General features: G+C 38.0%; 2 protein-coding genes across 3 annotated transcripts; both read right to left on the minus strand.

Annotated features, from left to right (window-relative positions):
* Positions 1 to 1,505: 1,505 nt before the first annotated feature.
* On the minus strand, positions 1,506 to 14,817 carry mknk1 (MAPK interacting serine/threonine kinase 1). Of its 2 annotated transcripts, XM_079845108.1 has the most exons (14): positions 14,730 to 14,804; positions 13,491 to 13,526; positions 11,632 to 11,719; positions 11,400 to 11,501; positions 11,093 to 11,190; positions 10,914 to 10,993; positions 9,008 to 9,081; positions 8,814 to 8,918; positions 8,672 to 8,727; positions 5,173 to 5,268; positions 4,871 to 5,065; positions 4,623 to 4,787; positions 3,179 to 3,222; positions 1,506 to 3,099 (listed from the first exon to the last, which is right to left on the minus strand). In XM_079845108.1, exons 1-14 carry the CDS (start codon positions 14,778 to 14,780, stop codon positions 2,910 to 2,912), a joined length of 1,380 nt encoding a protein of 459 aa, XP_079701234.1. In that variant the 5' UTR covers positions 14,781 to 14,804; the 3' UTR covers positions 1,506 to 2,909. The 2 variants fall into 2 exon arrangements, with proteins under 2 accessions (XP_079701234.1, XP_079701235.1); XM_079845109.1 differs by lacking the exon at positions 13,491 to 13,526 and having other exon boundaries at positions 14,730 to 14,817.
* Positions 14,818 to 16,458: 1,641 nt separating this feature from the next.
* Positions 16,459 to 25,052, minus strand: mob3c (MOB kinase activator 3C). The gene is made up of 4 exons (XM_079845124.1): positions 24,739 to 25,052; positions 23,198 to 23,725; positions 21,255 to 21,457; positions 16,459 to 17,946 (listed from the first exon to the last, which is right to left on the minus strand). Exons 2-4 carry the CDS (start codon positions 23,613 to 23,615, stop codon positions 17,917 to 17,919), a joined length of 651 nt encoding a protein of 216 aa, XP_079701250.1. The 5' UTR covers positions 23,616 to 23,725; positions 24,739 to 25,052; the 3' UTR covers positions 16,459 to 17,916.
* Between the last annotated feature and the right edge of the window lie 1,263 nt (positions 25,053 to 26,315).

Consider the following 26,315-nt stretch of genomic DNA (forward strand, 5'->3'; position numbering starts at 1 on the left):
CCCCCCTTCCCCTCTCTTCCCCTCTCTACCCCTCTCATCCCCCCTTCCCCTCTCTACCCCTCTCTACCCCTCTCATCCCCCCTTCCCCTCTCTTCCCCTCTCTACCCCCCTTCCCCTCTCTTCCCCTCTCTACCCCTCTCATCCCCCCTTCCCCTCTCTACCCCTCTCATCCCCCCTTCCCCTCTCTTCCCCTCTCATCCCCCCTTCCCCTCTCTTCCCCTCTCTTCCCCTCTCATCCCCCCTTCCCCTCTCTACCCCTCTCATCCCCCCTTCCCCTCTCTACCCCTCTCATCCCCCCTTCCCCTCTCTACCCCTCTCATCCCCCCTTCCCCTCTCTACCCCTCTCATCCCCCCTTCCCCTCTCTACCCCTCTCATCCCCCCTTCCCCTCTCTACCCCTCTCATCCCCCCTTCCCCTCTCTTCCCCTCTCATCCCCCCTTCCCCTCTCTTCCCCTCTCTACCCCTCTCATCCCCCCTTCCCCTCTCTACCCCTCTCTACCCCTCTCATCCCCCCTTCCCCTCTCTTCCCCTCTCTACCCCCCTTCCCCTCTCTTCCCCTCTCTACCCCTCTCATCCCCCCTTCCCCTCTCTACCCCTCTCATCCCCCCTTCCCCTCTCTTCCCCTCTCATCCCCCCTTCCCCTCTCTTCCCCTCTCTTCCCCTCTCATCCCCCCTTCCCCTCTCTACCCCTCTCATCCCCCCTTCCCCTCTCTACCCCTCTCATCCCCCCTTCCCCTCTCTACCCCTCTCATCCCCCCTTCTCCTTTCTTGCCCTCTCTACCCCTCTCTTCCCCCTTCCCCTCTCTACCCCTCTTCCTCCACGGGCTCCCCCTCTCATCCTCACTCTTCCTCTTCCTCAAGCAGGCAGTTGACCTTGTTCATTTTGGCCAGGTGCCTCCATGTTCAGAAATGGTACTGGTCCTGCATGGTCAAGCTCTTTACATACATGTTTGGCAGCTTTCAGTCATGGACAGCACCTGTCAGGAAACTAAACACACTGTTTGATTGGTCATCTGAGATGTGTGAAAGTCCTCCTTCATTAGTCAAGTTCTCACCTGACTGTCAATTGCTGTAATACATTTATCAAATGTTCCAAGGGATTCATATATGGTATTCATGGTATTATGATCTTGACTAATTTTGACAATTGATCAGACTATTGTGCATGTGATGACTTATACAATGAAATGACGCTGATACGTTTTGGAGAGAACGACCATTAGACTGAGAATCAAACAATCAGTTTAGATCAACAAGATCTATTCACTTGGAAATTGTGCTAAATGTAGGCTACCTGTACTTAATCATTTGCAAAGATGTACTGAGACATTGAGACGTGTACTTAGACATTTGCAATTTGATGAAATGAATGAGAAATGCTATTCTGTTGTGAACAATTGCCAAGTGGTTTGGAGATTTGTCCATGTTATTTTGAGAATGTAATTTCTGTTTCAAGAAATGAGCCAAACCAATGGAGAAAAACTGTAAATAAAGACTCAAGTTTTAGCAATGTTTCAGTGCAAATTTCTTTATTTCACAAAATTGGAAAACCAAATGAACACCTCTGAACTTTCCGTAGAGTTTTTAGGGTTTAAATGGCCATTCCATAGACAATTTCTGCATTTAGACTAAGATACTGCATTAGAAGTATCATACAAGCACTGAGTACTGAGAACATAGCCATTCATATGAGGTAGCGCCCTCTGGTGTCATCCCTTGTACAGGAAATGTTTCCCAACACATACTCATAAATGTACATACATGGATAACCACTAAATTCTTATAATTTCATCTAACCTCAAGTAGCATTTTGAGCAACAAATAACAGGAAAAAGAACTGTGCATGTTTTATAATTTGATAAAAAGGCAACTGAGAGGTCATTTAGGTATTTTGCAACTTAGGAGCTCTGCCCCCCCTACAACCCCTCCCCACCCCCCGCCCCCCACCCCCCAAAAATGGCACAATTTCCACTGAATACAAACTAAAAATATAAAACTTACTCCACAAAAATAACGGAGTCGGTTGCAGGGTGGGCTCATTGCCCTGATGCATAGAAAAATACTTCAAGTTCACATTTTTAACAAAATAATGTTCAACACTCTAAAAGACATGAAGCAGAACCATGAAAAAATATACATTAAATTAAAAAATATAATCATCTGAAAAGACAAAAATAATACTGTGCAATATTTACTAACTGTTTGAGCTGAAAGTAACTAGTCAAATGTCTATAATACCTCATCGGCACCCTCATTAAAGCAGCATACCTCTTGATGGCGTTTCCACATAAGACCTACACTCCATAATGTATTTCTAAGATATGTTATATGTCAGGCAGCATGGCTTTACATAGCTCAAATAAACCAAAACATGATGTACTCACCACTAACTATAAACACTAGACTTTTGTTAAAATAAAATAAACAAAACAAATAGAAAATAAAATAATAGTAAAAAGTGACAGAGCAAGAAGTCCAGTGTTTTACAGTAACTAAAGTTGTTTTTAAAAATGTTAAAATGAATGCTAATGTATATTAAAAAAACCTCACTGATGTTGGTACATCCAAATTAAAACGTCTGTTAATTCCCTCATAGCTAAGCACCCTTTTTTTTATATCCGACTGTAAAATACCACCAGCCATAAATATTTGGTAATAAATACAAAAAAACAAAAAAATCTGATGCCTAAAACACTTAAAACTCACATTACACAAAGAGAAAGACAATCAACCCGACCTGTAAAATTAATTCGAAACATCTGCATGTTTTTGGTTTGTATACATAAGGTTAGTCTGTGCTACAAGTTGGTAGCACTGAGCTTGTGGTGCATATCAGGGTTTACGGTTTGCCAGAGAATGTATGTGTATGAAGGGTTGTAACGCTGGAGCACCTGTGGGGTGGGTAGGCATCAGGTGTTGGTGCGTAGTGCTTGAGACTGTGCTCGGCGACGGGCTAATCTGGAGTTCGAGGGAGGAGAGAGCCTCATGGAGCAGACGACAGCACCAAAGTCCTCCTGCTCTTCCTCCTGCTGAGACAACTGCCGATTGAATGCGATGGCTTCAGCTGCGAACTGTGTCAGGTCTTTAGTGCTGCAGTTTCTGTGAGTTCAACCAGAGCGATGGTTAGAAACATTACAGAAACTCAAACATAGACTTCATACTGAATCGAATCAAATACCTTTGTAGAACACGAGGAGTTGAAAGAACTCTTTCAGGTGCATTCTGTAAAATAAAATTAAATACATTTTGTTTGTATAATATACACTACAGTTCAAAAGTTTGTGGTTGGTAAGAATGACTTATTTGCTCATCAAAACTCTATTTATTTAATCAAAAATACAGTACAAACAGTAATATTGTGATATTGGGTTTGTGTAAGAAAAATATAAATTTTTAAAACTGTATAAAGTAAAATATCTAGCTTCCACCAGATCGCCTTCCGTATTCAACCTACAAAGAATGTGTAAAGCCTATCGCAGTTCAAAACGCTTATACTACGTCTGATGTCATTGCCGCACCGGTTACACTTTGTTCGTAAGTTGAATTCGGAAGGCGGTCTGGCGGGAGCTAGATATTTTACTTTATAAAGTGGATATTTTTATATTTTTCTTACACAAACGCATCACTTCGCTTCAGAAGGCCCCCGGAGCTGTGTGGAGTACTTTTATAATGGATGGATGCACTTTTTTGGGCTTCACATTTTGGGCTGCCATTATAATGGATTAGCCAGGACATTTTTTAATATACCGTATTTTCTGGACTATAAGTCGCACTTTTTTTCATCGTTTGGCTGGTCCGACTTATAGTCAGGTGCGACTTATATATCAAAATTAATTCATACTGACTGACAAGAATAAACATTTAGCTACGTCTACAGCCGCGAGAGGGCGCTCTATGCTGCTCCTGTAGCCTACCCCTGAAAAAAATTTACTGAAAAAAATGTTAACTGAAATATTAACTTAAAGTCAACTGAGAAAGAATGAACACAAACAAAATGCCCCCCAAAAAGAAAATCCTATTTCAAACTGCAGGTAGTAAAATATGCAGCCGAAAACGATAATCGAGCAGCAGAAAGAAAGTTTGGAGTGAGTGAGAAACTTGTGAGGGACTGGCAAAAAGCAGAGGTTACTTTAACTGTAATGAAGAAAACAAAGAAAGCTAATCGCGGACTGAAAGCAAGATGGCCAGAGCTGGTGGAACGAGTCCACAGATGGGTGCTTGAACAACGCTCTGCTGGGAGAGGTTCGCGAGACAAACGCTGCCAGTGTGAATGCACAGCGGGCGCGCACGCGGCTCCCGCTCATCGCACTGCTTGCTCGTGCGGTGTGAAGCTGCCGTTATAGTCCAGTATAATGCGACTTATAGTCTAGTGCGACTTATATGTTTTTTTCCTCTTCATGACGCATTTTTTGACTGATGCGACTTATACTCTGGAGCAACTTATAGTCCAGAAAATATGTTAACTCTGATTGTATTCGTCATATACACCTAAGATGGTGAGTAAATCATGGGGTAATTTTCATTTTAAAGTGAACTATCCGTTTAAAAGGTTACAATGTAAAAAGTAAAATGTTTTGAAATCAAAAAGGCTTCAAGAAAAATAAAGAGAGCAGAAGACTCACCCCCTGCACCCAGGGATGCTTCAGGACCTGGGCAGCACTCAGCCGTAGAGTGGCATCTCGCACTAGCAGCCGCGAGATCAGATCTTTGGCATCGGCTGAGATCTGAGCCCAGACTCCATCCATAAATTCATATTTCCCCTCCTGAATCCTCTCAAAAAGGTTGTTCTGAACAGGAGATGACGACACTTCAAAGGTCTGTACATGGATAAAGTGAATTCTGTACATATTCGAATTCGCGTTTGCTTTACCTGGCAGGCACGACACGTCTCTCCTCGTTCCCAGCCGCAGTTGGTGCCGCAGTGACCAGTGAAGGGGGGACTCCCGCAAAGCAGGATGTAGAGAATGACCCCAAGGCTCCAGAGATCACAGCGCTTATCATAGAAAGAAGCCTCATCCGTAAAGACCTCAACCACCTCGGGAGCCATGTACTCTGCTGAGCCACACTAAAGTAGAGAACGCACCTCTCAAACAGTGCTACTCAACACTATAACACTACTTAACACAGTTCTAGGTTGCTAAAAGCATTGAGGAAAAATCTGAGGTTGTTTACTGGTGTGGTGAGCTCAGGGGTAGTTATTGGGGTACAGGCACTGTTCAGCTTTACTCCACTCCCAAGGTCAAAATCACAAATCTTCACAGGAGAAACCTGAATGAAAGCAACAAACACATTACAATTAAGACTAGATTTTAAATATACATATACTACCGTTCAAAAGTTTGGGGTCAGTGAATAAAAATAAATAATATACTTTTATTTAGCAGGGATGCATTTAATTGATTACAAGTGAAAGTATAAACATTTATAATGTTACAAAAGTTTTCCATTCATTTGAAATGTCCAGTCATCAAAAAACCCTGAATAAAATGTATCACGGTTTCCACAGAAATATTAAGCAGCACAACAGTTTTCAACATTGATGACAATAAGAAATGTTTCTTGAGCAGCGGAACAGCATATTAGAATGATTTCTGAAGGATCATGTGACACTGAAGACTGGAGTAATCATGCTGGAAATTCAGCTTTGATCACAGGAATACATTACAAATATATATATATATATATATATATATATACACACACACACACACATACACACACACTGTATATTGAAATAGAATACAGTTAATTTAAATTGTAATCATTTTTCACAAGATTACTGTTATACTGTATTTTGCAGCTTTGGTGAACATAAGAGACTTTCCAAAACATTAAATTTTACTGTCCCCAAACATTTGATTTTTAATGCATCATAACTTTTTAATAATGAAAAATACACTGTTTTTGACATTTACAGTGTTCCAAATTATTATGAAAGTGATGTGTCAGTAGGATTTCAGTACAATAAACATTAAGATTTTAGTTTTATTTCTCATTTCTTTTTAGATAACTGGTATCAATCTCAGACAGGTTTGTTAAATATTTTGCCAGGTCAACCCTACTTAAAGAGGTTGTTCCACATTATTAAGCAAGTCACAGTTCTCATGCAATATGGGGAGGAAGAAAGCCCTTTCTGAAGATGAAAGCTTGAGAATGTATTTCTACGGCCACTGTAAAAATTTATTTTGTTTACCCGCGTAAACTGTAAACGTTTCTCTTTGTGAGCTTTGGTTAGGGGTGGCTGAAATGCAACTTTACGCACAACTTCCAGCCTGCATGGAGAGGTTCTTGAGACTCCAGAGACACCAGCAGCTTCAAATACCTGTTTGCTGCTCAACAGTGGCTTTTGTATTGCTGTCCTTTTAATACAATTCATTTTTTGACAGAAACTTTCCTTAATAAGCCTTTATCTGATCGAGTTCTCTTGTGCTGTCAATTACTCACAAATCTTATGATAGTTTGATAATCTCCATTCGGTTTTCACACAATATTAGTTTATGCCTTTAACAAGACATGTGCCTTGTCCAAATACCCACACTTGCGGTCTTTGCACTTGTCCACTTGTCTACTTACATGACATATTTTCTGTATTTAGCCCAAGTGTTCAAGTAGGCGTCAAGACTGCAAGTGTGTATATAACTTTTGATTACCAGATGGGACACTTAATATGCAAGTATTTACAGAGCTTCTTTTTTTTTTTTTCAATACTTTAACATTTAAAATAAACGTCTAAATGTCTGTTCAGTAGTCGCTATGTATCTAACAGAAGACACAATTTTAAAATAGTGGTGTTTCTAATTAAGTAATAAATAGCAGTTGCAAATGTTGCAAAATACACATAGCCTTACTCATCTTTGCACCAATAAAATGTGCAACACTTTCTTTTACTACTAAATTATGGCCGATTTCACAAACAGGGCTTAGGCTAAACTCGAATTAGGCATTGGTTCAATTAGGATATTTAAGTAACTTTGTAAACGTGCCCTAGAAAAAAACATTACTGGTGTGCATCTTAAGGCAAAACAATGGCACTGACATATTTTAAGAAATCAGTGCAAATTTCTTTTAGTTAAAACAACTCAAACATGCATTTTAGTCTGGACTAGCTTAGTCTGTGAAACTGGGGGGATATGTAATATCTAATTAATTTACAGAGGAATGTTTTCAGGGATACGCTTAGCCTGGAATACCACTCCGAAGCGTGTGGGTAGATAGTGTGGGTTTAGTGTGCATTGAGGGCATTGCATTTTTAAGACATGGGGCAATCTTGCGCACTTACTTCCTGTTGCGTGCAAGCGCTCTCAAAGTGGCCAAGACCACAAGTGTGGGTAATTAGACAGGGCAATTGCACCATTTCATGCTTTTCATCTTCAGAAAGGGCTTTCTTCCTCCCCATATTGCATGAGAACTGTGACTTGCTTAATAATGTGGAAACATTTTTAAGTAGGGTTTCCATTTACCTGAGTAGACCTGGCAAACTATTTAACAAACCTGTCTTTTTGATACCAGTTTTTGATGGAGATTGATACCAGTTATCTAAAAAGATATGGAGAAATAAAACAGACACTTTCTTTGAAAAACTAAAATCTTAAATGTTCATTGTACTGAAATTCTACTGATATGTCACTTGCATAATAATTTGGAACACAGTGTATGTATACATGTGTATGTAAATCAATAGTTCTAATGTATTGAAAACCGAATCTCTTTTATTACTACTCGATATATGATGCTTTTGATAGAAAGATTAGGGCAGGAGGACAAAGTAATTGTTTCTAGAAAATGCTAACTGGGGGACGAACTGAAGGCTTCAACAGAGGTCATGTAGATGTTTATCTGAGGCATTCAAATACAAGGCCGTAGATAACCACTGAGCACAGGCCACCTCTTTCCTTCATACTCTTGGTAGATGACTATTTGATGATGATATATTGTTCCTTTCTCTCTTTTCTGTCTCCCTTTCTTGTATCAAGTTTAATCTGAAAATGCTGTGAGAACTTGTGAATATTGCTTCTTTCTATAGTCAAGGTCGGTAGGCCTGGGCAGAGTCTAGGTCTAACTTTGAAAGTCTTTGTTCAATGATAAATGAATACGTATGATTTTACTGAATAAATACTCTGTTTTGTGGCTCTCTGAGGTAAGTTTTGGTTCTAAGAGAGACTACCCTGGATCGAGATTTCAGACAAATACATTTTATTTGATTTTTATCATTGAGAGGCCTGACTTTAATTTGAATGTTGAGTTTTCACCACATATCTCTGCAGAATACACAAGAGGGCTTGATAGATAGATAGATGGATAGGTAGATAGATGGATGGAATGACGGATGGACGGAAGTTTCACACTTCTAATTCAGAAGCGGGGTTAGCACTGCTTTTGCAGTGCCAAACTTGTGTGAACGAATGTGTGAAACGATGCAGCGTTAGAATATTGTATAAACTATATTTATATATTATATAAATATATGTATAAACAGTAGTTTCAGAGTTTGAGGGGGAAAATAAGGATGTTAACCTAGGGTTTAAGAATGTATAGTGTGAAATGTCATAATTTTCCCTGGGAAAATTACAAGCCGTGAGAAATGTGAAGCAAGATAACCCAGGATTCTGTTTACCCGGGGTTTAGAATGAAAAGCCCTAAGGTGTTACCAAAGGCAAAACGGATGCATTACCTTATCAGTATATTCACACAGGATATTTTCAGGCTTAAGGTCCCGGTGAGCTATTCCTGTGGAAAAACAGAAACAAGTCTGAAGTAAACAGATTTGCATGAGTCATGGTCAGTGGGCCACAGAGTAAATATACAGTATTTACCTTTGTTGTGCAGAAAGTCCAGTGCATGTGCTATGTCCCTGACCACATGACTAGCCTCTCTCTCATCAAAGTATTTTTGTCTCTGGATGTGTGTTAAAATGGAACCTGAGAGGAAAAGAGAAAAATAATTAGCAAAAAAAAATAAAATTATGAGAATGAGACTGCATTTGTATTTCACTACATTTCAACTGTACCTCCACGTAACTTCTCAAACACCAGGTAAAAATAGCTGTCATCTTCAAAGAACTGAATGAGCTCCAGAATGTTCCTGTAAAGAACACAATGAATGCAGTTGTGCAATTATGCTAGTAAATACTACTAATATCCTACTGCATACTAATACTACATACTACTAACTAAAACAATTACAGTATTTTTTGGAATAACTTTATCAATTTGAACTATCCATTTGTTATGTCTGACATCACACAACACTGTTTCTGGGTTCAAACGCGTCAGATTCCAAAAGCAAACACAAAACTTGCTAATATAAACTAAATGTGTGCTGTAGTACTATGGGAAAAATCATGATCCTAACCTTTATCTCCATAGACCTTATTCACAGCAGTGTCATTTTTGATTTTTAATGGGAATGAAAGCGAGGCTGTGAGGGATAGACCTAAATCTCTTCAGTGGGCTGAACTGTTATTGAATGGGTTTTTGGTTTGTTCAACTGACAAAACACTGCAAAAATCGTATTCCAATAAATTTCAGTAGACAAAAAAACTCAAGACAACATGAGCTAAGGAACATTTTAAGTGATCTAGGAGCTTTATACAGCTAACTGCAGCGGCTGCCATTGAAAACACAAGTCTATCCCTCACAGCCTCGCTTAGCTTAATTTTGTGATATATATATATATAAAAACACACTATATTGCCAAAAGTATTGGGACACCCCTCCAAATCATTTAATCCAATCACTTCCATGGCCACAGGTGTATAAAATCAAGTACCTAGGCAGGCAGACGGCTTCTACAAACATTTGTGAAAGAATAGGTCGCTCTCAGGAGCTCAGTGAATTTCAGCGTGGAATCTTGATTGGTTGCCACCTCTGCAATAAGTCCATTCGGGAAATGTCCTCACTACTAAATATTCTACGGTCAACTGTTAGTGGTATTATAACAAAGTGGAAGCAATTGGGAACAACAGCAATTTAGCTAGGAAGTGGTAGGCCATGTAAAATCAGAGCGGGGTCAGCGCATGCCGAGGGGCACAGCGCGCAGAAGTCGCCAACTTTCTGCAGAGTCAATAGCTACAGACCTCCAAACTTCAACTTTGTGTGGCCTTCAGATAAGCTCAAGAACAGTGCGTAGAGAGCTTCATGGAATGGGTTTCCATGGCCTAACAGCTTCATCCAAGCCATACATTAAGTGTATGCTGTGGTGTAAAGCACACCGCCACTGGACTCTAGTGTGGGGACGTGTTCTCTGTAGTGACGAATCACACTTCTCTGTCTGGCAATCCGATGGACGAGTCTGGGTTTGGCGGTTACCAGGAGAACAGTACCCGTGTGACTGCATTGTGCAAAGTGTAAAGTTTGGTGGAAGGGGATTATGGTGTGGGGTTGTTTTTCAAGGGTTGGGCTTGGCCTCTTAGTTCCAGTGAGTTAATGCTTCAGCATACCAAGACATTTTGGACAACCATTGCACAAAGCAAGGTCCATAAAGACATGGATGAGCAAGTTTGCTGTGGAGGAACTTGACCCAATAGAACACCTTTGAGATTAATTAGAGCGGAGAATGCGACCCAGGCCTTCATGTCCAACATCAATGCCTGACCTAACAAATGCGCTTCTAGAAGGATGGTCAAAAATTCATATAAACACACTCCTAAATCCTGTGGAAAGCCTTCCCAGAAGAGTTGAAGCTGTTATAGCTTCAAAGTGTGGGCCAACTCCATATTAAACCTATGGATTAAGAATGGGATGTCATTAAGGTTAATGTGCATGAAAAGGCAGGTGTCCCACAACTTTTGGCAATATAGTGTATAAAATAGTGCTCATAAATGGCTGTCAAGAGTGATCTGGAGTATCTTGGACATGGAAAGAGTATTCGATATTGCCATGAATTAACAAGCGGATAGTGGACTATGATCTTACTTATTTCCTTGACACTGGTAAAGAGTCTCCACCTCTCTGAAAACTCGACTGCGACTGTGACCAGCGTTCTTCTCGATTATCTGAGAAACATAAACACACGTTGAACACAAGGTTTAATGTTTGTTTGACAAAACTAATGCAATATTTATCTAAAAAAACATGGAAAAAACCCCTGTCACCTTCACAGCATACTCATTGCCGTTGTGTAAACACACACATCCCTGGACTTTAGCATAAGCGCCCTGACCCAGCAGCTCATCCGTCAGCCTGTAAAGATCTACAACACACACTTCTGATCAGGAAATGCAGTCAGGAAATGCAATCAAACATCCTGAAGATATGATGATGCATGATATTGCAATATATAATGCAATATATAAATATTGATTACTGCTGAGAATAATCCAAATAAAGACCAGAAACACATTATGACGAGTGTCATAGAGTTTTTTGTAATTTCCTTATATTGTAATGATGGTATAGTACCGCTAAATTTTCCTGTGAAACTGTCCGCGGCCCGAGTTCTGCGCTTCTTCTTCCGGCGTGTAGCTGCGTCTGTAATGTTGATTGGCTGACTGCTCTCCATTCCTAATCCCAAAGTAAAAAAAACGCAAAACCACAGATGTTACATAACAGATCCTAGGTACTCTCTTAGAAATTTGTTTTTGAAATGATTTGAAGGATGTGCTTTTAAATGTTTAGCCCTAAGCAGCTGTACCTGCGGGGGTTTGGGAGGCACTGTTGGGGGCATGAGAAAGTGGGCCCCGGCTCTCCACCTGGCCAGATGCCAGAGTGCTACTGGTTATCTGAGAGAAAGAAAAAGAGAGAAATTTACACTCAAAAACAAAGTGATAGCACACAACAGCAACATATCAATGCTTCTAGAGACAACAGTCGGGTTTCAGAGCAAAAAATCCTATTCATTTTCTCCATAGCTGAATTAATTCCAATGTTAACAGACCTACTGTGAGATACGCGGTGGTTAATCAATGGTCTGTGCTTTTTTTGAAGCCATTAGTCTGCATTATTTAAAGTTATTATTAAGTAAACATGTTTAACAGTGGAATTCCCCATGATTCTGAAAAATCTATCCAATCCAATGAAGCACTGAATGACGCAATTGTGTCAGTCTACCTACACTCTCAAACTACTTCAATATTTGCATGCATAATATACATATTTTGCAGTAAACCTAAAATATAGCATTGCTTCATGGGACTGTAGTTTTTTCCCTGCTGTTAAGTACGGCCTTGTACTTTTTGACCAATTTTCAAATACTTTTAGCCTCTAATCAAAAGTTTGTAATGTTGCTATTCACCTTGTAGCTGGTTGGTTTAGTTTAGTTGGAGTGAACAAGAGCCAGACGGTCATTGACAATGTATGCGACCATCTTCTATGCCTTAAATTATCCTCCATGAATAGGTAATGTGTATGACTAAATGATCATATTTTAAAGTCGGTGTGAAATGGAAGAAGTGATAGTTCTTTCTTCTCTATTGCGACACATATATCGTAGAGTGAACAGGCTTCTCAAACAAGAAAAATTTAGGGTGGGAGTTAAATTGATTGGATTGTTTGATTGTGGTGTGCTGTCAGAGAAAAAAAGATGGGTCCTCCTCAGCATTAAACTCTAGAATGAGACCGTCTAGTAAGTGCGCATGGCTACGTCACATATCCGCACGGTCACAACGCAAAAATACTATTAAAAAGTAATTTTGGAAAACTACTTTGTATTACAAAACTTTATATTAACTTGTTTTCTGTTATTACAATAAAGTGAATGACAGCCGTCTGTGGTCTCCCAGTGGCTTGCATTACTGGCAGTTTAGTGTTAAGTGACTCATTTACAGCAAAACAAAAGATAACATCTATACTTTCATGTCTGAGAACATTATTGTTGTCTTACATTTCATAATAAACGAAGACAAGCTCAGTACCAACTCTATTTCCGTCAGTTTATTTTCATGAATTGGAATGTGTGCAAAGGATTGTGGGTGATTTAAGGCCGCGAAGGATACATCTGATGCATCCTTTAAAACAGGCCGAATGAAGGATGCGAAATGAAGGCTCCCTTCTAAGGATCCTTCAAATTGATATGGCCTTCAGTGACGTTTGATGATGTGGCAGCCGAGATATGCAGTCTTCCGTTTGAGAAACACCCGTAGTCATTGCAAGAGGAAGTAGGAAGTTATTTTGATTAAGGATTACGCGGACACATGATTCATATATTAATATAACGGATAAATCATTTATAATAAATACTGCAATATTCCAACAAAAAAAAACAACAACAGATTGTTCATTTTGATTTCATGGTGACTTTAAGTTCACTATGATGTCCTGTAAACATGAACTTTTATCATAGAAAGAGGAAGTGATCACAAGCTGTAAAACTTGCAGTGTGCACTTATCAGATTTCACACTCTGAGTCTGAAGCCTCGCTCGCACGACTTTGTGTGTTTCAAAACATCCCCTCATATCCACCACGAAATACATACTTACTCTCCCAGTTTGAAACACAAAAACAAGTCAAAAGGCCCGTTTTAAAGTAAGTCGCGAGACTTGCCAGTAGCCTACCTGGCGAGAGCAGTGGATCGCCGGAAGGTCCGCGAGCTGAAAGGAAAAACAGACACGATCATTCCAGAAGCAGCGCGAGACGGAGCTGTGACAGCTCTCGCGCCGCAGGGTAAAGTCGTGACGCCAGCTGAGTGTTACATACGTTTTAGTAGGTTAAGGTGAAATCATGCCCAAGTTATTTAATATATGTCTGGACAAGTTCTTATCATCTGGCTGCTGAGGGGGAATTCCAGCACACTTAACTGGATATATTACTCGTATTAAAACGGAAATATAATGAGAATTGTTTGTTTGTTTATTAAGTTTTTAATGTCATGTAAGTATCAGGGCTATTTACAAGGCAAACACAAGGTCAATATCAGAATCCATAAAATGTAAATGATTATATAAAACATTTCAACTTGACATAAGATAGAAAATCTCAAATTCATTCGGGTGATACATTCTGAAATTTTCCATGTAAACATGTTTCTGAATAAAAGCGTTTTCTAGCAGTATCATAAAAATTACATTACAGAATATGCTTAATAATGAGAATAAAGGAGGATTAATAATCGTTAATAAATAACGTTGTTGGGGCGGGAATATTATTGGTTAGCGTAGCAGCGGGCTGGAAAATTAACATTTTTAAAGCAACAGCAGCTGCAAGTCGATACTGGTTGACAGTTCATTCAAGAATTCTAGCAATCCCTTATATGACTTTCTTCTGTTCTGTATTGCAAAATGTTAGGTAGAATGATAACATCAATCACTATTCACCTTCATTGTTTGGAAAAGAGATGCGATGAAAGTGTCTAAGGTTATTAGTCCCTCTTATGTTCTACGGAGAGTCATCCAGGTTTGGGTGAATAAATGACATACCGGTACTTCGTTTTTTGAGTGAACTAACCCTTTAAGAGAAGAAGAATATGAACTAAAATGAGTGTCAAAGACAATAAGCAACAAGTGTCAGAAAACTAAAATAGTGTAGCAGATGTCAGCAGAATTATCGTAGTGCCAATTTAACCGACGAGATGTTTTTGAGTAACTGATGAAATTATGACTATGATAACTCGCTTCCAGAATTGAATTCAATCATTTGTTTTTGCGACATGGCGCGAATCGAGCGACCCAATCGATGAAGCCACTTTATCACATGACACAGATTACATCAGCGTGCTGGATTTAGATCTACTTGACCTCATGTAGAATACAAATTATATCCATATTATGCATATTAAAAAAAAAAAAGATACAAACCTGAAAATTGCGGTCAAATGAGTCTAGCTGTGCCGTGAGTGCCTCCGCCATCCTCCGCAGAACAGCAGCAGTGAGGAGGAGGAGGAGGAGGAGGAGGAGGAGGAGGAGGACAACACACAAACCACAACAGCAACACCCCAATCGCGCCAAACTGCCCTCCTACTGATGGTCACTGCGGTGCATTTGCGAATCATGGAGACGGGTTGGGTTATGAATATTAATCAGGTCACGTGATTGGACGAACGAGGGAGATTACGAGGTGACGCGACACAACATGACCTCATGAATGCGAAGACGTTGCTGCCACCAGAGGGCTGCCACGAATCTGGTTTCGTTCAGACTCTTACTGTGAAGTAAATACAATTATTTAAATGTCAATGCTGACTACCATGTCCGTCGGAGAGAGTGCCCATAAAGGACTTACGCAATCGCTATGACATTTCTCTGCCGTGAAAGTTTTCTTTTTACAGTGTTACTTTAGTAATCATTCGGTTCTTTTTAAGAATAATACTCATAAGAAACCAGTGGATTCACGAACATTTCTTAAGAATAAAATTCTCAAAACCGTTTCTTAATGTTCACTTTTTTTTTTCTTAAGATTGTTCTTAAGATAACATTTAAGAAGTAGGCTATTCATATTCCTGAAAAGAATGTTCTTAAAAATCATTGTTAAATTTAGGATAACCTCCAATCTTAAATACCCAAATGTAAGATCTTTAATGAATTGATTGGGTTGTTTCAAATATTAACCATTACAACATAGGCCTAACAGTAGCTAGCTAAATATAATATATTACTAATAGTAGCCTACCATGAATTTGGTAGCCTACTCTGATGTGACACGGATCGATCTTTTACACATGCGCAAATGAATCGTTAAGACCGCTGCATCTTGAGACGTGCTCTTTAATATTTATAACGATTTTAACGACACGCACATTAAAAACACGACGCTGAGGGATTAACTCCCGTCAAGCCAGTCACGATGAAAATAGCCTACCCACTTATTATGATATCTACGGTTATCTGCAGGCAGCGCAAAAAAAAGAAGGAAAAAAGGCTTTGAGGTGTTTTTCTTTCATCGAGTCTTCAGCGATGTACGCCTTTCAATAAAATAACACCAAATAACACCTTTCATTTTCTTCTTAAGTAAAAAATTAGGAGATGTTCTTAACAAAATATTTGAGAACTTCTTAAGAATTTTTCAAGAATTGCACTTAGGAACATTCTTAAGAAACTTAGATCAAGATTATTTTCGTGAATCCGGCCCCTGAACATTCTATCAGTGAAATAGCCGAAGGAAAAACACAGAAATTATGAATATCTTATTATTAATTCCTAAAATGTGTTATTTGCTACTAAATATAGGCCTAGCCTACTTTTTTTTGTGTGTGTGGTTGTCTAGTTGTGTCTATGCATGGCATAGCCTAGTAGGCTATTTTCATATATCAGTCTGTATATAATTGTATGGATATTGTGATAATGAGGATGATATAGCTGTCCTGTTTCACTAGGACAACAACTTCTCCTTGGTCTTTAAAAATGACTGAATAATCAAATTTAGCACTCTTATGAAAATTTGATAATATTTTGTAATTATCATTTAAATCTGACTAATTTTCAAATGGTTTGCTATGAATCAACATATCAGGAAAATGTTATGGGGTTTCTAATCAAAATATGACTTTCTGTTACCAAAAAGGGCATTGATTTCATACATGTCCACACCGGGGCTTAAATCATGTTTATGCGGGCATTTTGGGAGACACAAGTGAACAGGGAAAGAAATTACATATCAATGTTCCTATAAAATATTAGAAATTATTATGAAACTGTTGCCAACTATGACTCCCATTATTACACTTCTTTTTTCATAACACTTTGCCCCAAGAACACATTAATATGCAAATTAGATACAGTGTATACATTGCATTGAATGGGAAAACTCATGTATGGCCATTTTACCCACATATCAATTAATGCCGTTATTTCTTTCATAACATAGTTGAGAATCATCTTTAAACAAATTTTGTTTAAAAACAATATTGAAACCTGAAAATTGATTGGTGAATGAAAAAAGAAAATCCCATTGCTTTTGCCTATATATATTTATTTTGCCTATCATGTCATTTAATCTCATTTTATTTTTTAAACAACTGAGTCCGGTGTCCACTTACGAGGACATAGCATAACTAAAATCTCATTTTTCAAAAAAAATAAAAAAAAATTCAATTTGTTTGTTATACTCTAAACAATGAACACTCTAAAAATGCTGGGTTAAAACATACCAAGTTGGGTTGAAAATGGACAAACCCAGCATTTGGGTTGTTTTAACCCAGCAATTGGGTTATTTACTGGGTTAAAACAACCCAATTGCTGGGTTTGTCCCTTTTCAGCCCAACTTGGGTTGTTTTTATCCCAGCATTTTTTAGAGTGTAATGACATTCAAATTCAATTCAAAAGACTTTGTTTTCCTGGGTCTTAGGATGTTGGCTGACTCTGAGTATAAGGAATTGTTATGAGAAACTTCTGGTTTGTATTTTCCCATCCAGTTTTTAAAAAATGAAAAAGAAGAGAGTCATTTAAAATGTTTGTATTTTAAACATGCATGCAAAAATACCATAACAAAAACAGCACATTGTCAGAACAAAATGTCCTGAAATCAGAACAATACTGTGGAGTATACTCTTCCTCATCATTCACCAGCTGTAATAGTTTCTTACTGCACTTGCCCTGGTTAAATAAAAATACTAGCAAAGGCTTCCGCCCCCGCACTGGCACAGACTCGACAGAGCAATGTAACATCTCAAACTTAGCAGAAGTTTTAGACATGCCATTTCAAGACAAGTTTCCCTCAGGGACAAATATTTTAAATTATCATTGAAGTCACATTGTGAAATGCTCAAAAATGCAAGCAGAATACTAAGCAATCAATGCATCATTTCATATCAATACTGCACAATATGAGATATATAATTTAAACATGTACTGTCTCTAGAACATGTATTGAATTGCTGGACCCATAGTATTTCACAAATACTGAAGCAAAGTTGGATCGCAGTTTAGCACATTTGTGAGTCTCAGATCTGGCCTGATCTTTGATCAGACCTCAAGTACATTATTCTTTTGGCCTGAATGTTTGAAGTTTTTTTGGTGCTTTTGGATGCACATCAATTCTCCACATCTTTTAGTGGCAGATCCTCTCTGTCATTTCTTTCTGTAAAGACAGAAAAGATGATTATCAGGACAAACATACACTGTAAAAAATGATTGTGATTTTAACGGTATTTTACTGTAAAAATGCTACGGTGAAAAACAGTTAATTGGTTAACAGAAAGTTTCCGTACTATATACGGTGAATAACTGTAATAGATCTAACCTTACATTTCATTTAATTTTACAGTAAAGTACCATTACATTTACCGTTTTTGGAAGTGAAAAAGAACAAGTCATTGTGTAATTTACAGTGAAAACCCGTAAATTGACATTCCCAGAATTCCCAACGTGACACTTCACATTTGATGTATTTTCATTGCAATAACTGTTTCTTCTTTGTTTTTTTCTAATCAGTTATGTACATTAGGGTTTTATGTTACATCTGATGTTGTTAAATTAATGTTTATTGCATTTTTTAAATTTAAGTTTTACCATGATGGTGCTTAGTGTGTGTGTGAATGACACTGAGCTCTTCTATATATTAGTATTGTCCTCTTAAAAGCTGCTTGTGATGAGCTTTAATTGATCATGTGATTCTCATTCTCCACTGTGATTGGTGGCTGTCCGTATATATCAAAGGCACATAACAGATATTAATATTTCAATAGGTTGGTAATTTAACATTATTTCAGTTAATGAAATAAGTGTTTTTTTTACCGAAAATTGTTTACAGTGTAAAAATAATCATTTCAATATAAACCTTTAAATTATATGGTTTTGAACTGTAAAAGAAAACATTTTTAAACCGTAATTATTACATTATAAACCTTTAAATTATACGGTGCTGTCCCTAAGAACCTAAAACGTTACTGCCGTATTTTTTACGGTAAAGTTCTGGCAACCACAGCTGCCGTTTTTTTACAGTAAATTTTACGGGGATTTTTTTTACAGTGTACAGTACCACATTTGCAATATGCTATCAGTATCTAGTTGTTCATAAAACGCACAAGTTAGCAAAAGCTGAGTGCATGCTGTTTTAAGACACTCATTGCCACCAGTGTTGGGGAAAATTACTTTTAAAAGTAAATTGCTTTACAATATCATGTTACTCCCTAAAAAAGTAACTATAATTGTGTTACCTTTTATGTAAAGTAATTTGTTGCGTTACTTTTTCTTTCCTGGGCTTGTTTTTTTTATAACAAAAAAAAAGTTATATTTTTTGCAAATGTAAAAAACCCAAAGTGAAATGAATAAGCCTCAGGCTGAAGGAAATGCACATTGCCGTCTGTACAGTAGAGGGGGCGCATCTCAAACTTTTCTGCTGTGCTGTGCTTTTTTTACCTATTGGTGCGGTTGAATTGTATCATCAAAGTTCAGCAGCAAAGACATTGGTTAATATTTAATAAGGTTGCATAATTTTCTGTGTTTGCATTTCACTGTTTTTATTCATTTCGAGGAATACTGAATCTGTCAAGTGAGATGCATGCTCACATTTAGTCTAGAACTACAATAACCATAATGTTTGCACACAATGGCTGCATCCAAAATCACTTACTTCTCTACTATATAGTAGACAAAAAAACAGTAAGTTACAAAATAAGTATGTCCAAATTCACAGTACTCATAAAAGAGTAAGCAAAAAGTATCCTTCTTCCAGCGAGATTCTGAAGTGTGCATATGATGGACATTTCACTATCACATGAAGGCACGGGAGAGGATTTATTAATGGAAGTGAAGCGACGTAACTGACGCTGGTGGGTCACATGATAATGACAACATGGCGACTATAGTACCTCCAGATTACATTCATACTACATACACTCATACTATATAAAACATACACTATATATTGCCAAAAGTTTTGAGAACGCCTGCCTTTACATGCACATGAACTTTAATGACATCCCATTCTTAATCCGTAGGGTTTAATATGGAGTTGGCCCACCCTTTGCAGCTATAACAGCTTCAACTGGGAAGGCTTTCCACAAGGTTTAGGAGTGTGTTTATGGGAATTTTTGACAATTCATCTAAAAGCGCATTTGTGAGATCAGGCACTGATGTTGGACGAGAAGGCCTGGCTCGCAGTCTCTGCTCTAATTTATCCCAAAGGTGTTCTATCGGGTTGAGGTCAGGACTCTGTGCAGGCCAGTCAAGTTCCTCCACACCAAACTCGTTCATCCATGTCTTTATGGACCTTGCTTTGTGCACTGGTGCGCAGTTATGTTGGAACAGGAAGGGGCCATCCCCAAACTGTTCCAACAGAGTTGGGAGCATGAAATTGTCCAAAATGTCTTGGTATGCTGAAGCATTAAGAGTTCCTTTCACTGGAACTAAGGAGCCAAGCCCAACCCCTGAAAAACAACCCCACACCATAATCCCCCCCCTCCACCAAACTTTACACTTGGCACAATGCAGTCAGACAAGTACAGTTCTCCAGGCAACCACCAAACCCAGACTCGTCCATCGGATTGCCAGACAGAGAAGCGTGATTCATCACTCCAGATAACATGTCCCCACTGTTCTAGAGTCAAGTGGCTTAACACCACTGCATCCGACGCTTTGCATGGCACTTGGTGATATAAGGCTTGGATGCAGCTGCTCGGCCATGGAAACCCATTCCATGAAGCTCTCTACGCACTGTTCTTGAGCTAATCTGAAGGTCACACAAAGTTGAAGTTTGGAGGTCTGTAGCTATTGACTCTGCAGAAAGTTGGCGACTTCTGCGCGCTGTGCCCCTCAGCATGTGCTGACCCCGCTCTGTAATTTTACGTGGCCTACCACTTCATGGCTGAGTTGCTGTTGTTCCCAATTCTTCCACTATGTTATAATACCACTAACAGTTGACTGTAGAATATCTAGTATTGAGGACATTTCATGAATGGACTTATTGCACAGGTACATGCTTTAATTCACTGAGCTCCTGAGAGCGACCCATTCTTTCACAAATGTTTGTAGAAGCATCTACATGCCTAGGTGCTTGATTTTATACACCTGTGGCCATGGATGTGATTGGAACACCTGAATTCAATGATTTGGAGGGGTAGGTGTCCCAATACTTTGGGCAATAGTGTACATTTTTAGTGATCGTGAAGTAATCACATTTTACTTCACGATCAGGAGAGGTGTCAGTCAATAAATGGGAAAATAAAGTTACTTGTTTAAATAAACGAACTACATTTGAAAAAGTAAATGCATTACTAGTTACATGAAAAAAGTGGTCCGATTACGCAACTTGCATTACTTGTATGCGTTACCCTCAACACTGATTGCCACTAACATCCTTTATTATTTTGTATATAATAATTATTATTACTACATTGAGAGTCATGCCCCTCTGCTCTATAACAGTAATGAAAGCACAGCCCTCACCAGTGGCTCCAGCTCCGAGTGGTCGATAAGGCTGAACTCAGAGATGAAGAAATAGTAGTGTTTGTAGCAGGTGTTGATGTGAGCCTCTGCTCCCATACTACAGATCATATCAAAATGATGGATGTACACATGTACAAACACCCGAAACAACCGGCTCAGAATCTTTTTGCACACCTGCTGAAAGTTCTTTGGAAAAGGGACTCCTAAAAAAAGAAGAAAACCAGTGTCACCCTTATCACATTGCATTATATCATAAACACATTTCAAGATGGTAGACTTATGCTGTATGATTTTCTTCCATGAGAAAATCCAAATGGTATTTAAGGAGAAAAAGCCTAGTGAGTATGTCTCGAGGGTTTTAGCAAATAGTTCAGTCTGTGGAATTATAAATTGTTGGCAGTGCTTAAGTACAGCTTCTGTAACTCTATCCAGCAATATTTTTTATTTCAGACACAAGTATGTCTAGTGTTCCCTGGCCCCACAAATTATACAGCAATTCCTGAGAAACTTAACTGGATAATTCTCAGTTATCCATTCATATTTCTGTGTCTAAACTATTTCCTTTCATTTGCATACTCATTTGTTAATACGCTAAGCTTTTCAAAGCTACTTACTGAAACAGTAAAAAGGTCACAAATGTAGGAAAAATGTGTGAAAAGATAGGAAAACCTCATAAAAATCAAGGAAACATAATCTTTGTATTCATGTTGGTTTCATATTTGAAAAGTTGCAGTTTTATGACTCTAAAAATGTGGTTTAACCATAAAGTAAGAAGTAATAACATATTTTCCTTACTGTGAATGCATGGGATAAATATATTTTAAAGGGTTAGTTCACCCAGGCCAGAAATGAAAATTAGCCCATGATTTACTCACCCTCAAGTCATCCTAGGTGTATATGACATTCTTCTTTCAGACTAACAAAATCGGAGTTATATTAAAAAAGTCCTGGCTTATCCAAGCATTATAATAGCAGTGAATTGTTGCCTCGTTTATGAAGTCCATAAAAGTGCATCTATCCATCATATGACTGCTCTACACAGCGGTTAATAAAGGCCTTCTGAAGCGTAGAGGTGCGTTTATGTAAGAAAAATATCCATATTTGAAACTTTATAGACTAAAATAACTAACTTACTGCGGAAAGCCGAATGCAATTCGACTTGCGGCAAAAGAGTAACCCCTTGACGCGATGTATTGGAGCATCGCAAGATTTGACGCTTCTCGCGGATAGTGCTGGGCAACAAACTCAAACTCTCTTCTCTTATATCGAAATCCTCCACCATTTCTTTTTAAAAATGACCGGTGTTTTGTTTAGCTCGATCCTCTGCGCTTCTGCGTTCGTCAATACGCATGCGTCAAGGGTTCAATGGCTCTTTCGCTGTAAATCAATGCATACAGCAATTTGCCGGAAGTTAGTTATTTTAGTCTATAAAGTTTTAAATATGTATATTTTTCTTACACAAATGCGCCACTTCGCTTCAGAAGGCCTTTATTAACCCCCCCAGAGCCGTGTAGAGCAGTTATATGAAGGATAGATGCACTTTTATGGACTTTTTTGGCAACAATTTACTGCCTTTCTAATGCTTGGATTAGCCAGGACATTTTTAAATATAACTCAGATTTTATTCGTCTGAAAGAAGAATGTCATATACACTTGAGGGTGAGTAAATCATGGGCTAATTTAAATTTTTGGGTGAACTAACAGTTTAAGGTTTTATTTTTATTTGTTTACATTTTTGTATGGTTTTTCAAATACATTAATAAGCAGTAAAGCAGTTTTGGTAAAACAAATATTTCTAATAAATAATAATAGATAATGCTAAACTACTCAATACAGTATCAAATATGATAAATTAAATTTAATGAGCGTCATATCATTGACAGACTGCACTAGTAGCCCTATCAAAGCAATGATGTCTGAAAAACATATTTGACACGACAGACCTACTCTTGTAGGAAAGATGTCCTCATTATTGATGAGTGACTCGATCCAGTTCATCAGGAGGTTCATGTATATAAGAGCAGGCAGCTTAGTGGGCCTCTTGTATTGATCCCCATCCTGCCACCTGTATTCATAACGTGGCCCTCCAGACATGATGGGACAGCTCTTCTCAGTGCAGAACTCGCTCACGGTCCCGTAGATGAGGTTGATACGATTGAAGAAATCCACCACGTGCACAGCTATCCAGTCATTAATGTTCTCCCCATCTGGCAGCTGCACCACCTTCCTCAGGTCTAGGCCTGATTTCAGAGACGCTTGGGCTCTTTTGTACAGCTCAAAGCGCTGGGTTCCAGGTTCAAATCGTTTTCGAGGCCGGAATGTTTTGTCTTTGCTGAAAACCTGACCCAAGCACAGAGCCATCGCTGAACTGAGCAGGGTGATGGAGGAGTCAGATCCAGTCAGGATCCGGACAGTTGTGATCGTTGACTCTTATGATTCCCTGGGCCCTCGTCCCATCAATAAGGAAGTTTCTAGAGAGCAGAAGAAAGAAAAGTAATACCTCCCTTAGAGAATTTTTTGATGAATAGAAAGTTCAAAACAGCTTTTATTTGAAATAGACATCTTTTATAACATTATAAAAGTCTTTACTGTCACTTTTTATCAATTTAAGGCATCCTTGCTGAACAAAATTATGAATTTCTTTAAAAAAAACAATCTTACTGACCCCAAACTTTTGAATGGTAGTGCATATAAACTCCATAAACTGAGCACTACAAACAACCAATTCATTTCATTCCCTCGATGCATTTAGTTTGCCATTATGTTGTTTTATCCACATCACAATTTTCATAACTTCCTGTTTGTTGGAATTGGCTGAAATGAGATAAGATTTGGAGGGAGTGTCACTTCAGCCGTACAATCAAACCCTGCCTCTCTGTTTTCATTTAACGTCCTGGCTGTGGATCCGTGTTTGAGTCCATCCTTTCTTTGTCTATTTGATAAGTCTTGTTTTTCTTTCCCTTTTTCTTTCCCTCTCCTCCCATAAATGTATTCACAGAAAGCCTGTTACTAGAGAACCAAAACAGATATAACCTCATATAAGCCCATATTGAGATTTATTTTGCAGGAACATTTTAGAGGTCTGTTTCTAACATATGTTGCTGTAACTGATAATATCACCATAATGCATATAATGCAGTATTTTCACACAGTTAAAAGGCGCTTACAAGTCTACATTTCATAGAAAATGTATTTACTCTCTTCTGTATATTTTTCAATTCTATAAATTCGACATATCACCATTTCTAACCAAAGTGTTAAATATCCTTTCACTTTTTCAATTCATTCAATATGGAACCAAAAGGACAGAGGAGTTATTTATCCACCCCCTCCAACAATCACGTCAAACACTAACGTGTCTGATCACGCTTTCTCTGAGCCCCCACGGCACATGAGCTCTAACATTACACAGATCATGAAAAGAAAAGTAGCATCTTATTGATGAAAACAGGAAAAGTAAAAATGGAGATTGTAAGGACCCTACCTAAAGAATCTGGCTTTAATCCCGCTGTAGACACTTGGAATGTTGTGGGAAACTTTGTCTCCTCTTCTTTCTAAGAGGGAACAGCTCAAATCCGAATTGTCTTGCGAGGATCCTTTCACACTCATCAGCCGGTCTTATCCCTCCAAAACTCAGTTAAGAATACAGCAGAGTAAGAAAAACAAGATGAAAAGTTACTTGGCTTCCCTTCCTGTGTATGATGTCATATCCTGATTTTGTCTGGTAGGCCCCGTTGTCTGTTTTTGTGTGCCTGTGTGTGCGTGTCATGTGTGCTCAGGGGTAGTGTGAAGTTAAAAGGAAAGGTTTCATTGGTGGTGGGAGGAGCAGCAGTCTGTGAAGTCCAGTCCCACATCAAGCCACATCCTTTGCCCTGCCCAGCACCACACCCCCCAAACTCCATTGTGGGCTTCAGTATGAATGGAAACTTAAATAAAGAGGACTGTATCCCAGTCTGCCCATCACTTCGAACTTTCTCATACCATCTAAATCTATTTAGAACATCTGGAACATATTTTTTCCACTAACTAATGTTATTATTATTATTTTAATGTATTAATGCTAAAATATTAATGTAATTTTTTAACTATTTAAAAACTTTAATATTTGTTCATAATATTTTTTAATTTGTCTAAAAGTTTAGAATTTATTGTGAAGCTGCCAATTTTTATATCCTATATATAAATTGTAGTCTATTAATGAATACAAATATACAAATTACATAATAAAAATTGTAGTTAGTAATGTAATCTATAATACATATTAGTTAATGTAATCTGACTACTTTTAGATTACTTTTGACCTAACCTGTTTATACATTGATTTGAATAATATCTTGTGCGCAAATGATAAAAAAATATATAAAAAGAAAACAAATTCCATTGTTTCCAAAATTCCGAAGTCCATTGTTTGTCATCAACAACATGAGATGCATTAAATATTACATTACGTCAGGGTTTCCCAAATTATGGTTTAGGAAGGAACTGCAGAGGGTTCATAAATTGATAAAACATTTTAAATGAAAATAAGTAATTTTAAAATAAAAGCAATCAAAATAAACACTAACAAAAAGATGAAATATTTTATTTTCCATGTAGTCGCCTGTGTGTGTGTGTGTGTGTGTGTGTGTGCAATTCTTTTTTTACAGTCTATGGTGCAATTCCACAAAACTGGAAGACTGAACACATAGTTTGCAAAATTATATAGAAAGAATATTTAAAATATAAAAAGAATAATTGGGGAGAATCAATGAATTCTGAATAATTTATTGCCATTTTGTGAATATTAAGTAATCTTGTAATCAATAAAAAAGAAACTGTAGTCTGATTATGAATATTTTAAAACATTATAATCTAATTACAAGTATTTAATGTTTGGAATCTGATTACGTAATCCAGATTACATATAATCAGTTACTACCCAGAACTATTAACACTCTGAACACAATTGTGAAGTAATGTAATTACTATTAGTGACCACTAGATGGAAATATATAGTTTCCAAATTATTAACAGTGGCACAGTCAATGTTGGGTTTAAATAAAAAACATAAGCATATATTAT

This window comes from Gobio gobio (assembly GCF_949357685.1).
Source record: "Gobio gobio genome assembly, chromosome: 19".
Taxonomy (NCBI): Eukaryota; Metazoa; Chordata; class Actinopteri; order Cypriniformes; family Gobionidae; genus Gobio; species Gobio gobio.

Excerpts from the sequence above, each read along its gene's own strand:
- mknk1 (XM_079845108.1), bottom strand. The coding sequence starts at position 14,780 with ATGGCGGAGGCACTCACGGCACAGCTAGACTCATTTGACCGCAATTTT. Across the intron at positions 11,191-11,399 it reads TTTCACAGGAAAATTTAGCG|ATCTTTACAGGCTGACGGAT; the intron begins GTACTATACCAT and ends TGTGTGTTGTAG. Across the intron at positions 5,066-5,172 it reads CCCCTGAGCTCACCACACCA|TGTGGCTCAGCAGAGTACAT; the intron begins GTAAACAACCTC and ends TCTCTACTTTAG.
- mob3c (XM_079845124.1), bottom strand. The coding sequence starts at position 23,615 with ATGGCTCTGTGCTTGGGTCAGGTTTTCAGCAAAGACAAAACATTCCGG. Across the intron at positions 21,458-23,197 it reads CATCTTTCCTACAAGAGTAG|GAGTCCCTTTTCCAAAGAAC; the intron begins GTCTGTCGTGTC and ends TTCTTTTTTTAG. Across the intron at positions 17,947-21,254 it reads ACTCGGAGCTGGAGCCACTG|AAAGAAATGACAGAGAGGAT; the intron begins GTGAGGGCTGTG and ends CTGTCTTTACAG.